Below are 20,546 nucleotides of genomic sequence, written 5' to 3' on the forward strand. Positions count from 1 at the left end.
GACGGCCAGGAAGTCTTTGATCTCAGATCCTCTGTTTATAGTCAAACAGGGTCCTCTCAAATTTTTTTGGGGGGGGCATGATATCCTCAGGAAAATGGCTCTGTGCTTGCTGGTATTATTTACTTAAGAACATTGTTTTATTGTATTTTAATTAGTTTCTTGTTGTACTGTAAACCGCCCTGAGTCGCTCTTTGAGCGAGATGGGCAGTGACTAAATTTGGAATATAAATAAATATAAACAAACGAATACCTGCTGAAGTGAAGGAAGGAAGGATACCTGACAGGTTGCATTCACGCAGTGCCCTAATCCAGGAGTTTTCAAACGTTTTCAGGCTATGGAACCTTTGAGTTTAGTTTAAAAAGAAATTCCCAGAAGCCTTGATCAAGAAGCAAAACTCTAGTGGTAAAAAACTGGCTGCATTCAACTGAACTCCCCCCCCCCCCGCCCACTGCCCCCTTAGAGAACACAGTTTGAAAACTCTGCCCTAGGCTGAGCCACCAGCCAATTCCCCTTTAGGGAAATGGCTCTGAATAAGGGGGGAAAAAACCCCTCCATATAATTTAAAGCTCTTTTTTCAGGCTTTGGGATTCTAAGGTGCGAGAGCGCAAGTTAATCTCAGGCTGTTTTCTGTACGGCGTTCTGTTTTACTCCCAAAGGGCTGGGAAGAAGGGATGCTTGGCCTGAAGAAAGGAAGCAAGCGCTTCCTGCTTGTCCCTCCGGCCCTGGCTTATGGGCCTCAGGGAGTCGTGAACCGCATTCCTCCAAACTCAACGCTGGCCTTCGAGGTGGACGTCAAGAGGGTAAGCCCTTCTGCTTTGTTAGGGGGTCCTTTGGGGCCAACTTTCGCCTGTCTCATGCCTCCATCTTTTGTAGGTGAGGTTGGCAAAGGAAGCTGCTTCTGACGGGCAGAACGTGGCCCCCAGGGACTCCCTCACCCCTTCCCCAGGACCAAACGCTGAACATCCCAGTACGGACCCTGCAGGATTGCCTCCCAGTACGCTCCCTCTGAAGCCTGGGTGAGACACCAGTTTAATCTGAACTTTTCAACCCTCCCCTGCCCGTTAATGGTGCATCCTGTCTTGATTTTGTGTAGCCAGAATGTTGCATGCACAACGATGGAAGAACAACGAAATCCCCACAGTGGAGGGTGAAAACACCAGAATTCGCAGAAAGGGCAAAACTGATCCGTTTGGTCAGAGAAAAAGCAACCAAAGCCTTTTTGAAAGACTGCAAACTTTAGATGGGATTTTTGCTGAAAGAACAAGGAAATGACGTGATGGTTTATGGATTTGAAGGTTAAGAAAGATGTGGATGAAATGAGGGGCTGAAGGGTCTTGGATAGTATCTAAGAGGAAGGAAGGACAATGAGGTTGTAATTATCTGTTGAGAAGAAGGTCGGAAGTCACTTCAATATTCTTTGACTTTAGTTCGTTTCTCATTTCTTGCACTTTTTTGTTTTTCTCTTTTTTTCAATTTGCCTTTTATGGAAAAAACACTAATAAGTATAAATTTTAAAAAAACAGGGCATCCTGTCTTCTCTGATGACACGGCCCACCTGTCTTTAAAAAAATTGGCTGTCTTTCATTTATATAACAGAGCATCCAAATTCTCTCTCTCTCTCAAGAGTTTTATACTCCACAAGCTTCTGAAAATATCTCCAGGGCTGTCATTCTCGGTTTTCTCTCGGGGTTTTCCAGTAAGCATCAACTTGCTGTACAGCTGCAGACTGATTCCTTTTCTTTGCATGATTTTTCAACTTCACAAATCCCACGTTTTTCTTCCGCTTTGCCTTTTCACATTTTTTTGTGGAATTCTTTTCAAGGTCAAGGGAAAAGTTGACCAGGCTTCTTTTCCTTGTCAAAAGGAAACCGCAAACTAATTGAGAAATTACATTGCCCACCTCTTAAAGCGTTGGGAGGAACTATGGAACCCCTTTAGTATCAGGATTAGCATTTTTATTTGATATATCCTTATTTCTAAGCGTAGTACAAAATTGCTTCTTGTCATGAATTGCCCTCTTTCTTTTCTCCATTACAACTTGAACCCTCCATTTATTTTGAACTGTGTTTTAGCTTGCTTCAAATTACACTTCTGTATGGCCACTTTTGCTTTCCTGGTGGGATGGCATTCATGCCCGGGAGAGGAAAAGTTATCTTCTGACTCCTTAACTCTAATGAGGCTTAGCAAGTCAATCTTTGGGTTCACGTGTTGCTTCATCCTATGCTTGGTTTCAAATGGGATGGAACGAACCGGTCATTTGGTTCGTGATATCAAATTGAACATTTATGACGGTAAACCATAGTTGAGTTCATACACTGCCCTGTACTTAAGGGGGACGAAACAAGCCAGGTTTTGGATAAGTGCAGCGTGTTACGTTTTTGTTGGGCGGTGTCTCCTGCTTGACAAAGAATCAGGAATGTGGTAATGATTTATGTTTAATCAGGTGGTATTGAATGCCATGGGCTTTTAGATCCCTAGAATAGGCCTTCTGCGCTGCTCAGCTGCTCTAAGCTTCTACTTTCTATGCCACAGGGAGCCAGCTGTGCGGGCCAAATCCAACTCTATCAGCGAACAGCTAGCGGTAAGTCTGGCTCACCCAGATCAGCTTATTTTCTTTAGTTTTTGATTTCAGGGTTGCATCCAAACTCTGTTTATCTAATTCAAAACTCCATAGTAATCTTAGTTTCTGATTTCAGGGTTGCATGCAAACTCTGTTTATCTAGTTCGAAATTCCCCATGTAAGCTTTCTGTAAATGCGAGCCAGTTCTGAGTCATCGGGATTAATTCATTCCCAGCCTAACGGAGGGACTCAGTGCTGCCCGTGTGTTGTTTTTGGAAGTTGAAAGATGAGGTCCCTGCAATCTGATTTTTACAGGTTGAGCTCAGAAAATCAGGACATTACATCTTGTACATTTCTCTCTCCTCTTTTTGTTCTGTCCGCTACGTCAGAACCCCGATGTGGCGAAAGCGAAGCTGATTTCACGCATGGCAAAGATGGGGCAACCTATGCTGCCTTTCCTTCCGGGCTCAGCTCCGGCCCAGCTGGACTCAAGTGACTCGGAGATCGAGGTGGGTTGGCTTCAGAATCTGGAGGCTACTTCGGGGTGTGTGTGGGGGGACTCTGCTGCTCACAAGGATCAACATTGTCCCAAAACTGGGGTGAGGTCTGAGAAATCCTTCCAAGGATTCTTCTTCCCAGTGCCTCCCTTAGACTATGGGGATGTGTTGTGTTTTTTATACTATGTGTTTTATCTATTTTATTGTAAGCCGCCTAGAGTCACTCGTGTGAGATGGGTGGCTATAAAAAAACGAATGAATGAATGAGACAATTAGGGAAGGCTCTAATAAGGTAATCTTCTGGCCTGAATGCTGGATTCAGAGCAAACTTAAGCCTCAGTGGCTCTTGACCACGGTTTCTTGAGTCAACCAGAATCGGTCGTGTGAAGACCTAAAATCATAACCTAACCAACAACCTAATAACCTAAAGTAAGCATGAAGCAGGTTAGCAATCCTGGGAAGTTCGACTTACGGATATTAAAATCCTGCCGTGGTCCTATTTTTTTTCCTGGAGCAGGAGGCCTGACAGGGTGTCCCTCCCTTCTCTGTGCACTGCCTTGGGCAATCTGTCTAAAAATGAAAAGCAGCTTTTTAAAAAAAGGATAAAAGTGGATAGGCTGTCCTGGAGCCATGCTACGTCCTGCTGACTTGGCGCTCAGTGCTGAGATGGGGAACGGACGCTTTGCCAGCCCTCCAGAAATATTTTCCCTGTAGAGAACCAGCTCGGTGTCTTTGTACAGGGCAGCTGACGGATGCCTTCCACGTGCTTTGGAACTCCCACAATCCCTTGCCCCTTGGCTCTGCTAGTTGGGGCTGATGGGAGCTGAAGTCCAAAGCTTCTCGGAAACTCCCAGACTGTCCATCTGTGCTTTTATGGTCTATCAATGAGAGAAGTTCCATTTCTTCTGTGCTGCCTCCGGAGTGGCTTATTAAAGGAGAAAAGTGGGATTAATTGGCTTCGCGGAATCGGTTTGGCACGGCAGGGGAGAACTAACAGAAGCATCCCCTGTGGGCGTGTGTTTCAGGACCCAAACACCTTGCGAGAAGCCGCTCATCCGGTCGCATCCTCTCCCCTGAAGCCACCCCCCCCAGCTGCTCTTCCTCCTATAACAGCCCAAGGTACGAGAATCCACATACTCTGAATCTGCGCTTTATTCCTGAATTTTCTCATTGTGGTGATGTCAGCACCTGCTCATTCGAGCATTCACACAATCATAGTCAGGAGGCTGGGATTCCTTTAACTGTTCTAATGAAGCGTAATGAACGGTACAGAAAGCAAGCTGCGAATAAAGATTTCCCGCTCAAACCTAACTTAAAACTACATTCCCTTAGTTAGTCCCCTTTCCCATGAAACCATGTCACTCCCCCTCCCATCCAGATGGTATTCCTGGCGTATCTCAACCCCGCGTCCTTGATGTGCTCCATAGCCATAATAAACCACACTCCATCTTCACACCCCCTCCCATCTGGCAACACGGGAGAAGGAAATGATGGGAGATGCTCCGATAAGGGTTTTTGTGAAACCTTTGATCGGGGGGATCTGACAGGTGAAGAAATTCATGCCTTCCACCCCACCCCAGTTCTTTCCAGATTATGTTACCATATTGCCTGCAGGGTCCTCAAAGTTCCCTTGAGGCCAGGGGGCTAGGAACTTGATTGAAGAATATAAAAAATCCTGCCCTTGTCTGCGCATTCTGGGCTGCTGCAGATTTGCTCTGGGGCCGCAGATTTGCCAACTGCCCCTTGGTATCTTCCTTTATCTGTTACCAGTGTTGGCTGCAACCACAGTACGGCACATCGCTTAGGTCAGGCTTGGGTTCTAGAATCCATCCAAAAATCACCTTCAGGAGCACTATTTCTAGCTTATTCTGATTTCTGCAGACTTAAGCCTATAGGTAGTCCTCGCTTAATGACCAGTCGTTTAGCGACGGTTCGGACTTATGACAGTGCTGAAAAAACCAACTTATGACCAGTCTTCGCACTTACAACTGTCGCCGCGGTCACGTGATCACGATTCGGGCGCTGGGCAACCGGTTCGCATTTACAACCGTTGCATCATCCCACGGTCGCGTGATCGCTGTTTTCGACCTTCTCGGCCAGCTTCCAGCAAGCAAAATCAAGGGGGAACTGCGTGATTCGTTTAACGACCACATGATTCACTTAACGGCCACCACAAAAAGATAAAATCGGGTCAAATTTGCTTAATGGCTGCTTCACTTAGCAACTGAAATTCTGGTCCCAATTGTGGTCGTTAAGCAAGGGCTACCTGTACTGGCTCTTGCGTTGGCTGTACCTTTCTGAACTACGTGGCTCTTCGCAGTCCGATGCAATGTTAAGATCGTCATTTTCTGTTTCCAGTGCCCCAGCCATCTGTTCCTGGACTGCAGGTGTCCTCAGCTGCTGTGATGCCTGCGGCCTTGCACCCACATCCAGCTCTTCCTGGGGCTGCTCAGAGCCTTCAGGTATGGACATTGATGAGTGTTGGATCCACTTTTTTGAAGGAGGCCTATCTTATTTCTGTGTATTTAGCCTTCGTTGCTGTGAAAGCTGCTTCTCCACTTGATCCAGGGAAGAGCGGCTAAAGCAGTGGACGGATGGAGAATGGCTCTGCCTGTCCAGAAGGGGCCTCCTCCTCCTCTCTGCACTGAAAAAGCAGGAGAAGATGGTTGAGAATCTTCCTGCCTTTGGTTGCCTACGTATAGACATCTCACTGGAAAATGGACTACTCGCTGGAATTCTTGCGTAGAACCTTAACGTTCCTTCTGATAAACACTGGTGATCAAAGCTCCTAGATTCTTCTTCCCTGGGCTAATGCTTTCCAGTCTGGAATTCAAAGAGGGAAGCCTTAGGTCTAAACGGTCTCTGTGGGCTCACGCCACACGTTCTCTTCCAGTTCCTTCCTCGTAAACTGAGCTACCGTACCTTACTAGGTGGCTGAGTAATTCCGCAGGCGGCTGCAAATCGACATACAGAATCGAGGATGGCTTCAGATCAAAGTCTAACGTAAATGGAAGTTGCTTGCCTCCCTTAACAATGGCTGGTTCTTGGGCTGAACGCACCCTTGAGCAGGCCTCAAATCCTGTAGGCTGGGAAAACAGAGTAAAACGTTTCAGCTATTTGATGGAGGCTGGCAGAAGTAGACAAAACGTTCTGAGGTTGAGGCATCCTGATAGGCTATTCCAGGTCTGCCAGACGTGGCCCGGCCTTGAAGTGGGCCATTCTGAGTCCTTTGTCAAGGATGGGCTGCTTCTATTGCTGTTGGCACATTCAAGATGGGCCATTTAGAAGTTCTTTCGGTACGTGGATGGACCACGTCCAGTTTGGTCTAGTGGTTAAGGCAATGGGCTAGAAACCAGGAGTCTGTGAGTTCTAGTCCCGCCTTGGCATGAAAGCCAGCTGGGTGACCTTGGGCCAGTCCCTCTCTCTCAGCCCAAGAGCCAATCAGGTGTGGTAGGAGAGTTCTAGTCCCGCCTTAGGCGTGAAAGCTGGCTGGGTGACCTTGGGCCAGTCCCTCTCTCTCTCAGCCCAACCCACCTCACAGGGTTGCTGTTGTGGGGAAAGGAGGAGGAGGAAGGAGCATTAGGTATGTTCACCGCCTTGAGTTATTTATAAAAATTATAAAGGTGGGATAGAAAATAAGTAAATAAAAAATAAATACTTGGAACGGCCTGTTTTGAGATTGGATTTCTTTGGGGCCATTCAGAAAGGTCTGTTTCAAGGTTGAGGCGCTTCCAAGCTTCTCAGAAAGGCCTTTTTGGACCTCCCAAAGCTCTGAAGATTACACACACGTGTGTGCCCACATTGCCGATAGAACAACCGTTGGAACTCTTCAAACTTGGATTGCTCAGTCGCTTCCTTTCTTTCTACCTTACCTTCCTCCTTTCAGGCGTATACAGGGATGAACTATGCCTACCTGCAAGGCCCAGCAGCAGCTTCCCAACTCCAGCCTATTGGGGCGGTCTATCCTGCTCCTTTCCAAGGTAGGTCTGGGCCTGCTCTTGCAATACTCTGTGGGCTGCACCGACATGGAACGCTAAACCAGGATTAGGCAGAACAGCTTACCCCTAGCGAGGTATGGGTTGTTCCTACCAGTGCTGTGGCCTCTGCAGGAGGACATCTGAAAAAGCTTGCTCAGATCTGAACTTGGGACATCATAGCTTGCCACTCCTAGAAGTGTACGAGACCCTTATTGACTCTATCGGAGATGTCTAAGTTCAGACTTCAGCCCGGTCCGTAAAATGGCAGCAGTGCCACCGTCCTACTTCATAGAATTGTGAGGATTCCTGAGATAATGCTAATGGGAGTGCTCTAAGCTCATACGAGCTCTCTGAATGCTAAATATTGATCTGCAGTAGGATGGTCTTTGAGGAATACTCCTTTGGGGAGAGTTCTTGGGAACAGCCAGATGTCGGTAGGAATTGGAAACGTAGACTTGAGGTTCTGGAGAACTTCCTCCCTTCCCATTGCCTTATGCCAGCTCCACGTCACTAGTCATTAAAGTCATAGCTTGGAAGAAACCCAACCTCTAGACTCAGTATCTCCCCTTTGCTTCTCAACTGCCAACATTTTTATTTATGAAATCAAGAAGAGCCGATCGATCCTCTTTCTTTGCCTTCAGAGCAGCGCTCTCTGTCGGCTAGTCTGGTCCTGATGCTTTCAGGTGCTCTCTTTTTCAAGAACCTGTGTCCTCTATTTCCTTCCAAAGCAGCAGGCGATATTGGATCTTTCTTAATGACGGAAGCGAGGCAGCAGAACACCGAAATCCGCCTGTCGGTGGGCAAAGTGGCTGACAAAATAGACCAGCTAACTGCCAAGGTAACATCGAAGTGGTCGGGGGAAGCCCATGTGGGGATTTGCTTGGCTAGAAATCAGACTGATCGGTCTCGGAGCTTTCTTCCCGCTTCAGCTGGCCAGATGTTCTGGAAGCTCAGAAACCCACTAGCTAGTGGACACCAGAAAAAGACATCAAGGCAGTTGGATAACTCAAGGTTTAATAGGATATCTGTCCCCTGATTGAAGGAGATGGAGAAGCCCATCTTTCTTAAGGAGAAGAAATCTCTGATTGCATTCTTGGTCTGCTTGCATATGTTTCATTATCCAACTGGGTAACATCATCAGCCAAGAACGCCACGGTTCAACCCTGAGCTCCAGATAGTCTCTTCTGTTGGAATTGGTATCTTTTTCTGGGCAACTCTAAGTAGTCCCAAATTGTGGCAACTGCAGTTTTCCCTCCCCACGTCTCCTTTAGCGTGAGTCGCTCTGGGTGGGTGAGTGGCTGAGATCATGCATTACATTAAGCTGTAAAGTCACATGTGAATCCCATCATGGTTTAGAGTTTGGAGTAAACCTCTATGGTCCATTGGATGCATCATAGCTATAGTGGGTTGGGTGAGATGCCCCAGCCAAGGTGTGGTCCAAGCTCTCCTCTCTCTCTCGTAGGTGGAGGAGATGCAGAAGCAGAATTCCACCCAAAGCTTGTTGCCAGGTATCTCCTCTGTTACGATGGAAACAACCATGATTATGACCAACATCCAGCGCATCATCCAGGTAAAGCAAAGAGAGAGAGTATGGGGTTTATCTTAAGTTTCTCCTGGTTACTTTTGAATGTACGTGTGTGTGGATGCAGCTTAGGCTCCGTAACATTCTGTTAGTTCTCTACTGACAGAAAAGTAAGCCTTCTCCATTTAACAAGGTTGGCAGCCTAGACCAGTAGCTTCCTGCTTCTCCAGAAATAATCCCTTTGTGGTAGTCGGACATGCAACGATCAGTGCTTACGAATGTCTTCCTTGGCGGTAGAAAACCTGAAAATGAGGAGGTGCAAAATTGGTGGATCTGGGAACAGACCATTGTGGATGTCTCTGGAATGTTCCGTTTCCCTCCAGGTCATACCCAGCCACCTCCAAAATGTGCTATTCAACATTGGCGGTTTCTGGAAGTAAATCCTTTGACCTGGAAGCAGTGCAAGTCGTTCTAGGGAGAGACCGGCTCTGAAACAGCTGTTTTCTCTGGAATGTTATGTGTGGAATACCTCATGTTCAGAAGGAACTGGAATGTTCCTGAATTCTCTGGAACAATCCGTTCCAGGGTTGACAAATTTCGTCCACCCCAACTTGATAATAGAATATCTGTCCCCTGATTGAAGGAGATGGAGAAGCCCATCTTTCTTAAGGAGAAGAAATCTCTGATTGCAACTGACATGTGCAATGATGTCCAGCTGCGGGTCTTTGGATGTTGGATGCAGCTTCCACCCTCTTTTTTATTTTTATTTATTTATTTAATTTTTATCCCGCCTTTATTATTTTTATAAATAACTCAAGGCAGCGAACATACCTAGCACTCCTTCCCCCTATTTTCCCCACAACAACATCCCTGTGAGGTAGGTTGGGCTGGGAGAGAGGGACTGGCCCAAGGTCACCCAGCCAGCTTTTATACCTAAGGTGGGACTAGAACTCACCGACTCCTGGTTTCTAGCCCAGCACCTTAACCACTAGGCCAAACTGGTTCCTTTTGCTGAGGTGATTGGAGTTGTCCTACAGAACCATCTGGAGATGCTGTCACAGGAACCCCTAACCACTAATGTCAAGAAGAAGAATGCTTTCCAATCTTTTGGGGTTCTGCCCGCAGGAAAACGAGAGGCTGAAGCAAGAAGTCTTCGAGAAGAGCAGCCGCATTGAGGGACAGAACGAGAAGATCGGCGAACTGATCCACCGCAATCAGAGGTGAGGAATCTCCGGATTGATTGGACATATTTCCACCTGACCCTTATCTCCGTAGGCTTGTCCTCATGCCTGTGTGGAAGGCTGCCTTTGAGTTGTGATCCCAGCAGCTTGTCCCGTTAAAGCATGGCCGTAGTTAACCGTTGAAGGACCAACTCTGAATCAGCTGTGCAGGATGTGTGAGGTTATGTGAAGAAGTTGAGAACTGGCCTTGGGAAAAGTATGAAAGAGCAGTTAAGGAAGCAAAGAAGGAGTAAACTATTAAGGAGGGGCTTGGAGAACGGTTGCATGGTCTAGAGATTGAAGCGTGAGGAAGGAACTCAGAATAATCTCTCCTTAATTGGCGAAACTCAAAATGATCTCTCCTTAATTTTCTTTGGCATCAGAGGGGACAGAAAGAAACTTGGAAAGGCTTTCAGGTTTGATGTCAACCCTTTAGGTAGGCCAGGTCAAGAAACAGACACAGCAGGGATTCCAAGAACTCCACTTCATTGTTGTAGGGTATAACAAGAGAATCTCGAAAGCCTGTCCAGGTTAAGATCCATTATCGGTTGCCTTCACATGAAAGCGGTTCGGACGGCTGGAATTGGCCCCATCAAGCCACGTGTTGCATGTTTTGTTCTCTTCCTTCCTTCCCAGGTACGTGGAGCAAAGCAATTTGCTGATGGAGCAGAGGAACAATTCTCTGCAAATGAACACCGAGCATTCTCAGGCAAGGGTCTTGCATGCCGAGCAAGAAAAGGTAAATCCAGCCGAGAGGAAAGCAGGAAATTTGAGAGGCCGGCCAATATGGCTTAGATGATGAGAGGAGCCCCAGAGACTCTGTGCTCATGCCCAGCATTTAACCTTGATTCCCTCAGATGCTGGGCTGATCATCGTCAGAATCCCACACTGCCACAAGGGAGAAAATTGGAAAGCAGGAAAAAAAAAAAAGACAAAACTCACCATGCCCCTTTCTCTCCCTTTTTAAAAATAATAATAATAATAATAATAACTTGCTTTGAGCCCATTTTTCCCTTTTTGGGGGCAGGGGGGTGCTTAACTTCCTGCACAAGGAATTAGAAGTAATTGTGAATCCATTGTCGTAAACCTCAGATCATGACATGGAAAGTCCATAGGTCTGAGTTGAAGGAAAGGGAAACAAACTGGGTTTGAGGAACTGGGCTGCCTAGATTGTAACTCCAGTAGGACTGTTTGAAGGATGGAGCACTTCTAAAGCCCATCTCTTGCCAGCCAGGTGGTTTTCAATGTTACAGTTCCCCCTCTCAGCGTCCCCAGCCAGGATGTAGTCTCAGGCTTTGGAGGGCACTAGGCTGGGAAAAAGCTGGATGTATGGGTAGTTCTTGACTTACAACTGCTCGTTTAGTGACCGTTCAAACTTACGACGACGCTGAAAAAAGCGACTTATGACCAGTCCTCACACTTACAACTATCACAGTGTCCCCGCGGTCACATGATCAAAATTCAGGCACTTGGCATGCGGCATCCTGGGGTCACTTGATCACCATCTGTGACCTTCCCAGCCTGCTTTCAACAAGCAAAACCAATAGGGAACCACATGATTCAGTTAACGGCTGCGTGATTAGCTTAATGACGGCTGCAAAAAATGTCATAACATTGGATGTGGTCATGTGATGCCTCGCTTCATGACCGTACCACTTAACGACAAATTTTCCGGTCCCTGTTGTGGTCGTAAGTCAAGGACTACCTCTATCTGAACAGGCACCTTGTTAGGTTTTTCAGTTCTGCACTAATCCCCTGGAATGCCAGGATGTGACTACCTTTTCTTCTTATTTTGGCTAACATTCTCTCTGTCTCTCTTTCTCTTCTATTGCTTTTGATTCTAGTGGAGTTAATTTTCTTCTCTCCTGTCATCGCTTTTTTCCTCTAGTACATGCTGCCACTGGATCGGGGGTGGGATCAGGTGAGGCCCTATTCTTGGCTGTCTGGATAACCTTTCATTCTCTTCTACCACCTTCACCCCCCCAAAATTACCATTTTCAACCCAGGCAGGTTCAAGGCCAGTCCCCTTTGCAACTCCGTTTCATAACTCGGCTTTTTTGCCTGAGTATCCTGAAGTCGGCCATGTGGATTTCCCAGAAGAAGTGTCGGCGTCCTGCATGAAGGGCGATCTAGCATGTTTTTCACATATTGATGTTGTTTTTAACTTGGTTAATTTTGCACACTGTATAACTAGCTCATGATGCGGAGAAAAACCGAATCTCTTGAGATAAGCTGAGTGACTCCAAATTACGTCCTGTTGTGTACTGTAGATAACTGGGGCAAATTGCAACTCGAGGCACGCTTATTTGGACGTTAGTTCAACGCAACGCGGTTGAACTGCGTTCTGAGTGTGCAGGGATTGTCCTGTAAACGTGACTTAGTACTTCCACTGAAAGCAACCAAAAGCTTTTCTGGAAATCATTATTGTTGGGAAGTTTGTAAATATGTTGAGACAAGACCACCCATCTCTCTAATACTACCAGCATACTGTAGGAAGGGGACCAGGGTGTGTTCCTGAGTTTACATGTTGATTTAGAAGCAGCCCAGTTTGATGCCTAACATTGGATACGTTACTATGTCAGCCTTCTGAAGCAAGGCAGTTTTAAAACATGGATTCCCCCCGCCCCCCGGCATCCAGGAGAAAAGTTTGACCACTGAGGTAGAATTGTTGCTCCACTGTGGTGCAGCTCACGATCCCGAGTCAGCAAAGGATAATTAAGAATACGTGCCGCCTGGTTCCTCACTCTGCAGCAGAGGTTTTCCTACAAGACGTGATCTCAGCATCTGGAGGGATGTCTCACCTGTTGCTGGGTGTTAATTCTCTCCTTTCCTCCTGGAGAAAGCTCTTCTGAGCTCCCCGCTCTGCTTTTCTCGTCACGGCTCTTCTTTGGTGGTGCAGGTTAAGGTTGCCGAGGAGCTGGCCGCGGCCACGGCCCAAATCTCCCGGCTTCAGCTGGAGCTGACTGGCCACCAGAAGAAGGAGATGGACCTGCGCTCCCAGCTGAACGCTGCCCTGAAGGAGGCCGAGAGACACGCTGCCCAGCTTAACCAGTTGCAGGCCCAGCTGGCAGGTAAGGGAAGCTGAGGAAGATGCTGAGGCAGAAGACATGTCTCTAAGTGGACAGCCGAGTACCTTTCTCACGCTGAAGAAGGTCTCCTCGGAGGGGTGCTGGTGTGTCCTCCGCCTTCTGCAGAAAACAGAACGGGGATCAACCCAGCCTTTCTTCCTTGCCACCCAGGGCATCCTTTGGACCTCACTAGGGGTCGACTGAGTTGTGTTGCTGCCCCCTCTTTCCTTTGCTCCTCTCCCCCTGCCTCTTGTAGAGCTTCAGGAGTCCTCTGCAGAGGCCAAGAACAAATTCCAGGTGGAGAAGCAGAGCCGTCAGCTGCTGGATGGGAAGGTGACTGCCTTGGAGGAAGAGCTGGCTGACCTCCGGGTGGAGAAGGAGAACCTCGAGAAAGTAAGGACCGCTGAAAGGCCTTGAATTCTCATCATAATTGTGGATTGTACAGGTAGTCCTTGCTTAACGACCACAATTGGGACTGGAATTTTGGTTGCTGAGTAAAGCATCGTTAAGCGAATCTGACCCGTTTTACAACCTTCTGTGTTGGTCATTAAGTGAACCACATGATCATTAAGTGGATCACGTGGTTCCCCATTGATTTTGCTTGCCATAAGCCAGCTGGGAAGGTCGAAAATGGCAATCACGTGACCATGGGGTGCTGCAACAGTTGTAAGCACAAGGATCGGTCACAAGTCGGTTTTCCCAGCACTATCGTAAGTCCAAACTGTCACTAAATCAATGATCAATAAGCGAGGGCTACCTGGACACACGATACATGTTTCAGTTGGTAGGGAGGTGTTCACAGGTGGAGAATTTGAAGACTTACCCTGTCCGCTTGTTCTGCCACCTTGCTCAGCTTGGCGCCCTCAACCTGGGTGCATTTTCTGTCTCTCTGTCTTCTTCCTGTGCTTCAGAGCCTTTCTGAAAGAAAGAAGAAGTCTCTCCTCGAGAGGAAACAGGCCGAAGAAGAGGCGGATGAGATTCGCAGGTCTTGCCAGGAAGAGCTAGACAAACTCCGGCAGGTTCTGAAAAAGTCACGGGCCTCAACCGACCACATTGCTTCGGAGCAGGTGAGAGGCAGAAGTGAAGTTGACCCCGGGTCCATCCCCTTAGCTCGGCGAGGCAACGGATCTTGGAAACCCAACCTCAGGCTTTAAGCAAGCCAAGCAGAAGCTATACTGTTGAGATACGTTCTTCCTCTTAGCATCTGTAAAGGCAGTCCTCAACTTATGACCATAATTGGGACCAGAACTTCCGTTGCTAAGTGATGCAGTTGTTAAGTGAATTATACCCAATTTTATGACCTTTTGTGCCATGGTCGGTAAGTGAATCACCATGGTCGTTAAGCCAGCCGGGCTTCCCCCGTTGACTTTGCTCGTACAAAGCCCCCTGGGAAGGTCGCAAATGGCGATCACATGACCCTGGGACGCTGCATCCATCAGAAATACATGCCGTTTGCCAAGTGCCCAAATTTTGATCATGTGACCCCAAGGACAGTGCAACGGTCGTATGACAACCAGTTTCAAGTCACTTTTCCCAGCACTGTCATAACTTTGAATGGTCGTTAAATGAACGGTCGTAAGTCGAGGACCACCCGTAGCTCTGTCCTAGCAGTTTTGGGTTTTGTTAGTTTTTGAAAACCTCTCTGCAGCTAAATAGGCCAGCATCCCCCTCCGCCCCCAAGCTCCTCTACAGTGCTGGGGAAAGTCGCCCCCAAAGACTCAACCTCCATCACACTGCAAGGACCGAGTCCCCGCAGCAGCCCTTAATGGGGTCTAGGGAGCGGGAAGGGCAGGAAATCAGTGGGCTGGCGCAGGGGCCAAGCTGCCCATCGTCCTCACGCGGTGGGGAAGCTTTCCCTTCTGCAGGCAGAGCTGGAGTCCCAGTGGGAAGCCAAATGCGAGCGCCTGCTGAGCTCGGCCAAGGAGCAACACGCCCGCCAGTTCCAGGAAGTGTGTGAGCAGCGGGATGCCCAGCAGCAGATGGTCTCCCGACTGGAAGAGAAGGTCGGCAGCCCACCCTCCCCTCTCTGTCCATCCCCCACCTCCCCAAACCCCATCCCTCAGCATCGCTCTACCTGTCCGTCTCTCCTTGTTTTGCCTGCCCACCTCCCTGCTCTGAATTTAGCCCCCATCCCTATATATCCCTCATCGCTACATGCTTTATCCGGTCGACTGTGCCTGTTCGTTCGGCTTCGTCTGGATTCTGGGGAGGGAGTCGCTGATGGAAAGAACAGAGCAGGCTTGAGATAAACCTGGCCTAGCTCAACTTGGGAAGAATCAGCTACCTTCCAGATGGTAGCTGACTGCAGCATAGCCTGTTCCCAGACAGCAGAGGGGGAGATTTTACACTACAGAATCAACTGTTTGTTTGTTTTTCAAACTCAAGTCCCAATATATGCCAGTCTTCCCCACTATTTCCAGGATGGTACTCAGTATATCTGCTGAAATAGACCCTGGCGTACTTAGCTTGCCCCATAATAAATGGCCAGCCTGTGAGACATTGCAGGTCTGTTTGTTTATGCACGTACGTCCGACCTTAACCAAGGCTCTTACCCTTTGGAAGTGACAACCGATAGGTCAGCTGGCTCGGCAGGTGCGAAAGTTAACCCCCGTCCCTGTTTTCTAGATTTCTCTGCTCAAAGCCAGCAGGAGCTCAGCGGACAAAAGATCCATAGACCTGCGGGAACAAGTGGAAGAACTAGAGGCAGTTAAAGGCAAGGTGAGATTCACCCCTTCCCTCCCACTTTCGTGTCATGCTTCCGCGCCCATAACCCTCACACGTCCCACAAGATTCTCCTCGCAGCTTTTCTGACAGCCGGAGTGAATCAGCAGCTGAGCAACGGGATTACAAGCCAGGAATTGCTTGTACGTGGATCGTTAAGGGAGAGTGGAGGGCAAGAGGAAGAGGGGCCGACCAAGGGCCAGGTGGATGGATGATATTCTAGAGGTGACGGACTCGTCCCTGGGGGAGCTGGGGGTGGTGACGACCGACAGGAAGCTCTGGCGTGGGCTGGTCCATGAAGCCACGAAGAGTCGGAAGCGACTGAACGAATAAACAACAAAAAATACAAGCCTGTCTGGGTAGGAATAAACGTGGGAATACACAGAGTTAAAGCAATGGTGTTCCCCGTAGTAACATATGGCTGCGAGAGCTGGACCGTAAGGAAGGCTGAGAGAAGGCTGAGAGAAGGAAGATTGATGCTTTTGAACTGTGGTGTTGGAGGAAAACTCTGAGCGTGCCTTGGACTGCAAGAAGATCAAACCAGTCCATCCTCCAGGAATAAAGCCAGACTGCTCACTTGAGGGAATGATATTAAAGGCCAAACTGAAATACTTTGGCCACATAATGAGAAGACAGGACACCCTGGAGAAGATGCTGATGCTGGGGAGAGTGGAGGGCAAAAGGAAGAGGGACCGACCAAGGGCAAGGTGGACGGATGACATTCTAGAGGTGACGGACTCGTCCCTGGGGGAGCTGGGGGTGTTGACGACCGACAGGAAGCTCTGGCGTGGGCCGGTCCATGAAGTCACGAAGCGTCGGAAGCGACTGAACGAATAAACAACAACAACAACAGATTGTTAAGAGTGGCCTTCCTGGTGGTCTTAATCTTCCTGGGGACTGATGAAAGAGCAGCATGAAAAATGGGGGACAAGTTGTGTCTGAGGCACCAGGAAGGCCACTCTTAACGATCCACTTGGGGATGAGCAAGGGATTTAGGAGTAAGAGGTCCCAAGGACAATCCACACCTCCATGGCACAATTAACAGCCATTCAGGTGTAGGGACAATGCAGCCACCCTGGAAGACATATACGGGGTCCCCTCACCAACCTTTGCCCAGACTGAAGAAGCCGCTTGGACAAGCAGCAAAACGTTTCAGCCAAAAAGAAAGAAATCCGGTTGCCACGACTCAACCTACAATTTGCAAGATGAATTTAAATCTCGCCCCTCCTTGGGTATCAATGCAATATCAGCTTCTTTCCACGACTCTGGCATCCCATCACCTTGTAGAATAAAACGGGTTCTGGTCCCTTCTTGGACTGGGCTTGGAGATTCTCCACGATGCAGTAAGATTTTAAAAAAAAAAAAAATCTGCAAAACTGGAGGTGAGAGAGCTGCCCCCCTCCCACACCCACCGTCTTTGTTTCTCTCAACCTCACGCTAGTGCGCAGCCTTGCGGTCCCAGCTGACAGACCTCACTGCCCATTACAAAGAGCGGATCCAAGAGCTGGAGACGGGCATCGACAGGACAGCTTCGGCTGAAGAGGTAACTCTGCCCCTCCGGGGAAGCTTCCTATTAAATAGGATGGTTTTTTTAAAAAAAGGTCTGCATTACAGAAGGGAGGGGAGAATCTGTTTAACAGTAGGAATTCCAGCCATTCGTTTAGTCACCGAGGGGTCTGTAGGGAACGGACAGGCATGGAGGAAATTGGGAATGGGCTTGAGGGACGGGAGGAAGAGCCACAGCCAAATCAACAAGCCCCTCCCTAGTTCCCATGAAGATAAAGTGGCGGGGGGAGGGGCACATTCAGATTTGCAAGATTTTGTCAATACCTCTTCAAAATAAAATCAGTACTGGCCTGCATGACATTGGACTAGCCTGATATGCCTTGAAGGGCTGACAAGCTCCCCTGGGTGCACCTCCTCGATTTTGTAAATGGTTTTTTTCTGCTGCTGCCACCCCCCCCCCCCCCCGGCCCAATGCCTTACCAGGGGAGAACTTCTCAGCTGATGTCATGAGTGCTGATGGCGAGCTGGAAGGGGCCCCCTATCCAGGGGGGAAAACGCATGCGCAGTTTAGAGGCTTTGAACTGTCCTTCAAAGAAACTCAGAAGAGAACCACCTTGACTTTTGGGGTTTATCTGTCTGGGTTTTTCCCACGCTTCTTCAGTTTGTTAGGATTTTCTGTCTTATGTAGCAGTAGTAAACACTAGAGACCTACTCCTTGTCTCAGCGTGGTTCCTGGCTGTTAGGACATCAGGGTCCTCCTAGCCTTCTGCAAGCTGGGCTCTTTGGATTGATGGCTGGCAGAGGAAGAGGACCTGCAGCAGTCGGGAGTTGGCTGTAATCGGTTCCAGGGCTGTGCCATGGCACTGGTTATGGCTGTCTTCCTTTTGGTTGACCAAGAAGATGTAAGCGCCCTTTGCACAGGCCCTTTTCTGGAGGAGAGAACTGGTCTGGTCCAAAAGGGGCCAGGAAGCTTCCCCAGTTGTCTGGTGTTCCTTCCTGGGTGCTGTCTTAGGCATACTTCTCCCATTTTCAGGTGAAAAAGATCATGAACAAAGTCTTCCAGTCCCTCCGAGGTCAATTTGAGTTGGAGGAGTCCTACACTGGAAGGATCGTGCTCAGTGTGGTCATGAACACCATCAAGGTACCCCTCAGGCCAAGGGGATGCTGACCTCCATGGCTCCGCGGTCATTCAGCCGATCTGCTCATTTTTCTTCTTGGGCACATCTCCTTCTGCAGTTTTCTAATTAAGGAGCGAGAGGTTGTGACTGACCTCTTCTCCCCTTTCTGCTGGTTGCCAGACAGTCACTCTGCAGCTGCTGGAGAGGCCCGAAGAGAGCAGCAGTGAAGAGGAGGGACCACGGCAGCGAGGAAGCCCAGTGGCCGTTGACCGAGGGTGGCCGAGCAGTTCTGATGAGCCACCAGCAGGGGCGTCATCTGTTCTTTCAGAGGAAGACCCAGATGGTTCTCCTCCTCGCTCTCTGGAAGGGAGCCAGGACGCCCAGGAGACAGGGCATTCAGAGGCACTTGCTGAGTTGGCCCCTGCATCCTCGGATCCAGTCCCAAGACCTCCAGAGCTGGAGGTCTCTCCGTGGGAGGAGGATAGGGAGGCGGCTGTGTCTGGACCACCAGAAGCACATGCTTTGGGCGGTGGTGGTGCAGTGGAGGATGTGCCTGCAGATCCTGTTCCCTTGAAGCCAGCGGTTCAGGAGGCAGCCCCCGCACCAGACCCAGACAGGGAAGAGGACGCTTGCCCAGATGTTCCTATCCAGGATCCCACCTCCTTGACCCTCCCATCCAGCACAATGGGAGAGAAGGCCCAAGCTGGGGAGCAACCACCACCAGCATCTACCCCTCTGAAAGAGGATTCCAGGTCAGTGCCAGCCACGGAGGAATTGAACGTTATGCCTCTCTTTGAGCCTCTTCCCTGTTTCGGCCCCACTGAATAGCTGGGTACTCATATCACCCCAAGCCAGGAGAGGTAGGCTGTACCTGGCACCCTGAGATCATGTCTCCAGATCTGAGGCTGGGGGGCAGCGTTGGGTGGTTTTCAAAAGGGAGAGCATCTACACCCCTTGCAGGGATCTGACAGGGTCAGCAGAGGACCTCTGCAGGTTGGGATGCTGAGAGGCAGCCGCTGATTCCTCCACAGATGTCCTCTTGTGTGCAGCCGTGGCATATTTTGCTCTGCTAGGGCTCAGCGCATTGCATGAACCCAACCTACAGGTAGTCCTCAACTTACGACTGTTCGTTTAATTACAGTCCGAAGCTATGACGGCCTCAGAATGGGTACTTTATGGCCTGTAAAGCACTTCTGAGCGGCACAAAACGTCTCACCCCCTCCTGCGGTCACATGATCACATTTCAGGCACTTGGCAACCAGCTCACATTTACGACCAGTTGCAGCATCACGGGATCACATTTTGCGACTTTTTTTTTTGCCTTTTTCCAGCAAAAAACGCCCATAAGATGGGAAGCTGGATTCACTTAACGGCTGCCATAAAAATGGTCATAAAATTGGGTCCAGTCATGTGTGACTCAACTTACGACCACAACGACTTGCGGTGGAAATTCCGCAATTGTGGCCGTAAGTCGAGGACTACCTGTATTCTGGTTTATTGCATAAAGCATGCTTTAGCAAACCATGGCTTAGCAAACTGTGGGCAACTTTTTAACAGCAGGGGACAGACTTAACATTTTGGGGGTTGCAGCATGCAGCATGTAGATGTTGTGATGGTGGGTAGTGGGGCAGGATATCCTGGTTTATTTTTTCTATCATTTTTGAAGGGAATTGGGGCTTTGTTTTGTTCTTAAAACTAAGTCTCTGTAAGGACTTTCTAAAAGGTGGGGGGGATGCCACCAATTTCCAACCATAATTAGGGGTGGTTCTGGGGGTGGGTTTCAGATTCATTCATTTATTCACTTCTTGCAGCACCCATGAAGATCCAGGGAATTTGTTGAAAGCGACCAACTGCAAGCTGCCTGCCTCAGGAGGTCCATTAGAAGAGGAGGAGGAGGATGAAGAACTGGTGAGGCTTGGGGGCTGCATGGGTGTGTATCCAAAAAAACCTAGTGGGAATCTCGATCCAGCAATTTGGGGTGCAGATTAGAATTGCACATCTAGTTGGTTTGAGGGACTTCATCAGGACTTCTTCCCGGAATAGAGACCCATGTTTCTCAACCTTGACAACTTTAAGTTGGGTGGACTCCAGCTCCCAGAATTCCCCACATCTTAAAGTTGCCAAGGTTGAGAAACCCTGATATAGACTGTGCTGATCTTAGGGAGATCGTACCGGATAGAAAAAGTGGTTTGGGGAAGCTGAGGTGTCCTTTTCCAAGTCCGTTTGATCGTTGGGAAGAAACTGGGGGAGCAAGGGCTGGAGAAAGCCAGCAGAGGAAGGCCGAGGTCAAAGAAGGCACTTTTGTCTCCTGCTAATAAGCTCCTGGATCCTCGGATGAAAAGGTGTAAAGATACAT

General features: G+C 48.9%; 1 protein-coding gene across 4 annotated transcripts in view; it reads left to right on the forward strand.

The window, feature by feature from the left end:
• The window catches only part of FKBP15 (FKBP prolyl isomerase family member 15), a 31,625-nt gene extending 11,286 nt beyond the window's left edge, over positions 1-20,339 (forward strand). For 2 of the 4 annotated variants that reach the window (XM_063316488.1, XM_063316490.1), the window contains exons 9-29: positions 658-801; positions 875-1,017; positions 2,534-2,582; positions 2,951-3,070; positions 4,084-4,177; positions 5,417-5,520; positions 6,945-7,038; positions 7,764-7,873; positions 8,498-8,605; positions 9,683-9,777; positions 10,414-10,516; positions 11,666-11,698; positions 12,677-12,848; positions 13,102-13,238; positions 13,757-13,912; positions 14,696-14,848; positions 15,471-15,563; positions 17,008-17,109; positions 18,106-18,213; positions 18,371-18,942; positions 20,002-20,339. In XM_063316488.1, the coding sequence (XP_063172558.1) occupies positions 658-801; positions 875-1,017; positions 2,534-2,582; positions 2,951-3,070; positions 4,084-4,177; positions 5,417-5,520; positions 6,945-7,038; positions 7,764-7,873; positions 8,498-8,605; positions 9,683-9,777; positions 10,414-10,516; positions 11,666-11,698; positions 12,677-12,848; positions 13,102-13,238; positions 13,757-13,912; positions 14,696-14,848; positions 15,471-15,563; positions 17,008-17,109; positions 18,106-18,213; positions 18,371-18,942; positions 20,002-20,179 (2,868 nt within the window). In that variant the 3' untranslated portion in view covers positions 20,180-20,339. The remainder of the gene's footprint in view (positions 1-657; positions 802-874; positions 1,018-2,533; positions 2,583-2,950; positions 3,071-4,083; positions 4,178-5,416; positions 5,521-6,944; positions 7,039-7,763; positions 7,874-8,497; positions 8,606-9,682; positions 9,778-10,413; positions 10,517-11,665; positions 11,699-12,676; positions 12,849-13,101; positions 13,239-13,756; positions 13,913-14,695; positions 14,849-15,470; positions 15,564-17,007; positions 17,110-18,105; positions 18,214-18,370; positions 18,943-20,001) is intronic. The other 2 variants (XM_063316489.1, XM_063316491.1) reach the window with 2 other exon arrangements.
• The last annotated feature ends 207 nt before the right edge of the window (positions 20,340-20,546 follow it).

This window comes from Candoia aspera, chromosome 16, assembly GCF_035149785.1.
Source record: "Candoia aspera isolate rCanAsp1 chromosome 16, rCanAsp1.hap2, whole genome shotgun sequence".
Taxonomy (NCBI): domain Eukaryota; kingdom Metazoa; phylum Chordata; class Lepidosauria; order Squamata; family Boidae; genus Candoia; species Candoia aspera.